Raw genomic sequence first — 6285 nt, 5'->3', positions numbered from 1 at the left:
GGAGTAATTCAATTTTCGGACAGCCAGACAGATTTATGCACTGAAGCATCGTTATATACCTTAGTGTTTGGCTTGACAGGGCTAAATTAATGCAATCCTCCAAATGAAGATAGTGGAGGTTAAATAATCGACAAAATGAATCTGGCAGACACAACAAAGCGTAGCACTTAGACAGCTGGACGTGGTGGAGGTAGGTTAAGTTACCCAAAGTTGCTGGCAGACTCTCCAAAGCCGAGCACTTATACAGCTGGATGTGCTGGAGGTTCGCTAAATTACCAAAAGATTCTGGCAGGCTCACCAAAGCGTAGCACTGAGATAGCTGAATGTGCTGGAGGTTGATTAAATTTCCAAAAGATTCTGGCAACCTCTCCAAAGCGGAGCACTGCGACAGCTGGATGTGCTGGAGCTTGGTTAAATTACCAAAGCTGTCCGGCAGTGACTTCATTTGTGAGCAACCCCCTAACACCAAGGATTTTAGGTAGTTCAACATCCCTATAGACTTTGGAATGAATGACAAAGGACCTCAATCTTTAGCTCCCGCAACTGGAAAGGTACCTAAAAATGTTCACGTGTTTTCACGGGTAAGAAAAAGAAAAACATAAATGGATTTATCATTAAAAGGAGCTCTTGGAACGTGTTACAGACGTGTGGTACATTAACAATAATAAACACTATAATTCAACGAATCCTATCTTACCTGTGAATCATTTTCCCACAGTGTTCTCAATTCCATCCCTTGAACTTCTAGAACGCTCAAATTGTTCATTGAAATCGAGGAAGGCAGGGAAGGGTAGGGACAGTTGTTCGAGCGCAGCCATATGAGATTTGGAGAGAGAACCCTTGTCAAAATGCGGTCCACCAGAACATCTTCAGTGTCTAGAAGTTGCAACCTCCTCATATGGATGCCGTCCAATGAATCGTATTGTCGTTGTACTCACCGAGAACCATTCTAATCCCCCTCACGATTTTTGCCTGTCCATTCTCGAAACATAGATTAATTATCCATTATTTCTTGTAAAATGATGTAAGAACTAAAAAAAATAGAAAATGATTGAAGAATTATCTCTTACCGGTTGTTGCAACAAATCATCGATGGTGTTCTCTGTCCAACGCCAAAGACGACAGGGCAACCCTGGATTTTCAGCAAGATCTCTCCCCATATCTCTGAGGTGGTCATGCATTTGTATATCATTTTTACTGTCCACTTCTGCAAGACACATGTTCCGTAATTTTTTAAATCCTCTCCTAGCTTCCCAGCCTGACCAGTTCCATATTCTAATAGCCTTATCCTTGTTGTGTCCTTGCAAAACACATGCAATATCTAAAAATATATTCTGTTCTTCTGTATTGAGTGAATCATAACTTCTTTTAAGGCTCAGCCTTACGTCATGAGGAAGTGTTCGCGGAAGACTCCGCAATTCGTCTTTCCAGTCGGATTCTTCCTTTCCATAAAGAAGTGCCCCAATTACTGTCAAAGATAATGGATATCCATTACAAGCTTGTACGAATTCCTGGACCAGACATTCAAATCCCGGGAGTGGATAGGGTTGGCTGAAGGCATGGGAGCAAAAGAGCTCCAAGGAGTGTTGTCTCTTAAGCCCTGCTAGGTTATATATTGACGACTCTTCGACTCTTGAGCTTATGAGAACATCTTTGTTCCTAGATGTAATCAATATTAAGCTATGGGAGTGGGGAATAGTTCCCGTTGGCAAAAGTGCATGTACCTGATCAACATGATCCACATCATCTAAAACTACCAAGGTTTTAGAACATGAGAGATGCATCCGGAGCATCCCTATACCTTCAGCAACGCTTTTTATTGGATAATACAATCCTGTCAAGCTCTGAAGAAGTTTACACTGCAACGAATTTAAAGTGCCCTTATGTGTATTATATCTAACATCATCTAAAAAACAGGATTTACTATAATCTGGATTTTTCCTATTGAAAATTTCTTTTGCTAAGGTGGTCTTTCCTACACCACCTAACCCCACGATCCCCAAAATCTGAGGTTTCCCGCTTTGCTGTAGCTGCCATAGGACAGTATTTTCTAAATCAGTTACTTTATCATCCAAACCTATTGGATATTTAGCAACCTCCAGTGCTGGTTTTCTCATCTTTGTTAGCACCAGTTCAACTACTTTCTCTAACAGCAACCCCTCATCTCTGTAATTCACGAGAAAATAAATAGAACCAATGAGAAAAGGAAGTCTATCCAAATATCATGCAACATAAAATAACAAAAATAATGCAATCGCCAAAGAAGAGTTTGAGTTATCACCCGTTAAACGCTTGGAGCTCGAAACCGCTTATTGTTGAGACACGATAAAGAGCCATTCTCCAATTCTCAATCGTGCTGGGGCCGTACCGTGACTTCTCTTTATGAGTTTGAGGGTCATGCGTAGTCTTCTTTGCGAGGTTATCTAGGGCTTTACCATACCTGCCCAGCGTCCACCGAACCTCACCTGGTAGAACATGGTAGAACACTGGAATTATGGGGTCTTTTGAGTCCAACATCATGATGAGTTCATTTAGACACCACTCTGAGTCAGCATATCCGGGAGATAAAATGGCCACATGTACAGAGGCCGATTGAATAGCATGTACAATCTGAGGAGCGAAATAGTCTCCCCGTTGTAATTCAGGCAGATCCAGAAACACTTTCAATCCAGATGAAGAAAGACGCAGATACAGATAGCTGGCAAAAGTTTTCTTTGCATCCACACCACGATGACTTAGGAAGACATCGTAGTTCAAGTTGGATGTAGCAGCGGTGGAGGAGGATGCAGCCATTGTCGATTGGAAAAATAGAAATGGAGATGATTCTGAATTTTACCATACAGATTATTGTTTTATATATGAAATTTAACAGGTTGGTAACAATAAATTTTTAGCATGCAATTTCTTCTATGTGAAATTTAACAAGCAAATTTATTTGCCATAGGATTTGTAACCGCAATTTTTTAACATGCAACTTTTTATTTTGTATATAAAATTTAGCATGCATATTTACTTAAGATACCCTTCACAATTGCAAACTTTTTTATATACAGTTAGCTATTTTATAACATTTTTTTTACATAGAATATTTGTTTTTTAATTGTTTTTAATACAGAATATTTAGCGCAGGCCGATTCGGTACTGAACTCAAATTCACTGAAATATCAGGCGTACCGAACTGAATGGGCGAATTTACTAATTTTTTAGGTAAATATGGTTGAACTTTGACGAGCACAAAATTTTGAAGGGTCAGTTTTGAGAGTGTGGTTTAATGATTTGGTGGGAGGTTTGATAACAAGTTTTTCCATATAATTTCAAGTAAGGTTTGTTGTTTAAAATGCATTTTTGAAGTCATAAATGGATTCAGCACCTTGAAAAACCACTTGCGGCAATCAAATTTTACAAATTAAATAACTTAAATTCAAAAATTCAAGTTTCTAAAAATGTTTGTCCTATTTTTGTTAAAATCAACCAGAAAAAAATATCGTGAAAAAAGTCATTTCGTCTATAAATTAGACTACACCTCTTGAAAAATACCCCAAAATATTTCACACCTATATGTTAATTTTCCCTTTGAAAATAAAAAATACTATAAATTGATTAATTCCATCATAATGTCATAAAAAAAAATCATATATTTTAATTTATTTTAAAAAATTATAATAATAACTAGTCTCTCAAATCACATCTCAGCGCTATAAATAGAAATAAAATAAAATAATTAATTATATATGTTTTATTTAAAAATAAAAAAAATGATTAATTACATGGTAGTGTTTTATATTAAAAACATAAATATCTAAACAAATTCAATAGGAAAATTTATAATATATTTAATATAGCTATAATTGACTTTTCAAAATTTTATTAATAATAATAATAATAATATAGATTTCTTTCCTAAACACTCATCAATATGATTATTAAATCTACATCAAAATTAAAATATCACGTGTTCAGTGAAAACAACGAAAAAAACCATATAATATCGACACGGAATTAAGCAAGAATCTTGGGAACTCCAATCCCAAAGCTAAATCCAAGCGTGACCAGCATGGGGTGCCACAAGGTGATTAAATGATAATGCTAATAAATAAATCCAAGCGTCACAAGCATTGGGTGCCACACATTTTGACAAAGTCAAAGTGATTAAATGAGAATACTCATAAATCCAAGTGTGACCACCATTGGTGCCACGGATTAAATGACAATGCTAATAAATGTTGTGAAAAACGAATGTCAACGATAGCAAGCAGGGGTGCCCCACACCTTTTATTTATCTTTTATCTTTTACATTTCTTTCTTTATGTAACTTGTTTATTATCTTTTATTTTCAATATTAAATTACTATGATTATCATCTCATCATGGGATGAAACCAACTTGTATTTGTAACTCGTTTACTTTTAGTTTTTAATGTTTAATATTAAAACTAATATGATTATCATCTCATCATTGGATTAAACCAATTTGTATCAATAAGTTTTAGGTTTAGGTTTACCAAACGACGCTGTTTTTTTAACACCAAAAATAATTTAGACGATATTTTTTGGGTGAATCTTGTAAAAAATTTTTCAAAAAATCAAAATACTAGAGTGCTTGAATCATTTTTTGATGGTGGAAATGGGTTCAACACCATTAAAAACCCATGGGTGCCCAAAATCCAGTAACCTAGATTTTCAAAAATTTCTCCTCGATTTTATCATAATCTTGCCGAACTTTCCATTATTTTCCAAGCTAATTTGTGAGTTCTTTAGACTATGCTAATAATTTTTTTATCACTTATAGAATATATTATTAATTAATAAGTAAAGTACATCTACTTGTGAAATGGTTAAAATGGAAAAAAATAAAAATGAGTATACCAAAAATGGATTATTCTCACTAAAGTTTTAATTAAAAGTTTGTTCTTTAAATTAAAATGGGTTGGAGATCATTCCTATTTGGAGGGGGAATCCAATCTATTTAAGTTGGATAATGTTTTTTACTTCAAACAAATTAATATACTAAAATGATTATTCTCACCAAAGTTTTAGTTATAAGTTTACTCTTTAAATTAAAATGATGGGAGATCATTACTATATAAAGGGGGAATTTAAGTTTATTCTTTAAATTAAAATGGGTTGGAGATCATTACTATTTGGAGGGGCAATCCAATCTATTTAAGTTTGACAATGTTTTTTACTTCAAACAAATTAATATACTAAAAATTGATTATTCTCACCAAAGTTTTAGTTATAAGTTTACTCTTTAAATTAAAATGATTGGACATCATTACTATTTAAAGGGGGAATTTAATCTATTTTAGTTAGATTGAATTCGAAAAGTTTTTGAATTGAATTTTCTAACTTGCATTGCGTGAAAAGAGGTCGTTAAATAGAAAATATGAATTCTTTAGATTAGATTTTCAAATTTAAATCTTCAAAGTATTGAATGTCTTAATATTTTACAAGCTATAATCATTTAGAAGAAAATTGATTAAGAATCCAACAAATTATGTGTGATAGGTTTTAGTGTGATAGGAGCAAATGGTTGAGCATGATTTCCATGTTGTTCACAATTGAATTGAGGTTTCTACATATATGAATGCAAAGGAAGATGAAATTTAAAACATAAACTATTCACTGAATTAGCGAGGATTTACATCTTTACACATAAACACATAACCGAAAAGTGTTTTACTTTTTGCGAATGAATATTATTAAATTTCAAATCATTTTTTTGGCCAAATTTAGCTATTTTTCCCATTAGATTTAAAGTGATATAAAACCTTGCAATTTGTACAAATATTCCTTTACTATTAAGGATTGAAAACTTCAAAACCATTAAAATCTTAAATTAATACAAAATCAAAAGATTTTTTTTTTAATAAATAAAATATAAGCAAAGATTTATCTTTGACATGGATGATGAACAATGCTTAATTTCACTATATAATTGTATCAGTTAATTCCTTTACCAACTATTGAATTTATCTTCCTAGTGTTTACTTTAATTTCTATTATGCATCTACAATTCATTTGTTTAATGTAGTCTCATTTTCACTAAGCCATGGTACATTGCAAATGAACACTAAAGATTTAGAAATGCAAAAATTCAAATCCGCATAGTTATATTAAGACATAAATTCAAATAATGTTATTAAAAAAGACTCCCTAAATTTGAAAAATCTAGAAAAATATGTGAAGTGCAAAGTCATACATATTCTATGCCTTGTATTTGTATGTATGCACTTAATTATACTATATTTGAAGTATGAAATTATAGCAATGAAAGTTATTTTGAG

At 32.9% G+C, this 6285-nt stretch overlaps 1 protein-coding gene across 1 annotated transcript; it reads right to left on the bottom strand.

Moving 5' to 3' along the window:
• Positions 1-704: 704 nt before the first annotated feature.
• On the bottom strand, positions 705-2793 carry LOC149254255 (disease resistance protein L6-like). Its single transcript, XM_089454742.1, has 3 exons — positions 2282-2793; positions 1071-2166; positions 705-839 (listed from the first exon to the last, which is right to left on the bottom strand). The coding sequence occupies exons 1-3, from the start codon at positions 2791-2793 to the stop codon at positions 705-707; spliced, it is 1743 nt and encodes a 580-aa protein (XP_089310868.1).
• Between the last annotated feature and the right edge of the window lie 3492 nt (positions 2794-6285).

The sequence above is a fragment of the Pinus tabuliformis genome, chromosome 7, assembly GCF_031772625.1.
Source record: "Pinus tabuliformis cultivar Carrire ecotype Pingquan chromosome 7, CPIR1, whole genome shotgun sequence".
Taxonomy (NCBI): Eukaryota; Viridiplantae; Streptophyta; class Pinopsida; order Pinales; family Pinaceae; genus Pinus; species Pinus tabuliformis.
Note: the sequence above shows the minus strand (reverse complement) of the source record. Positions and strands in the feature narration are given on the sequence as shown.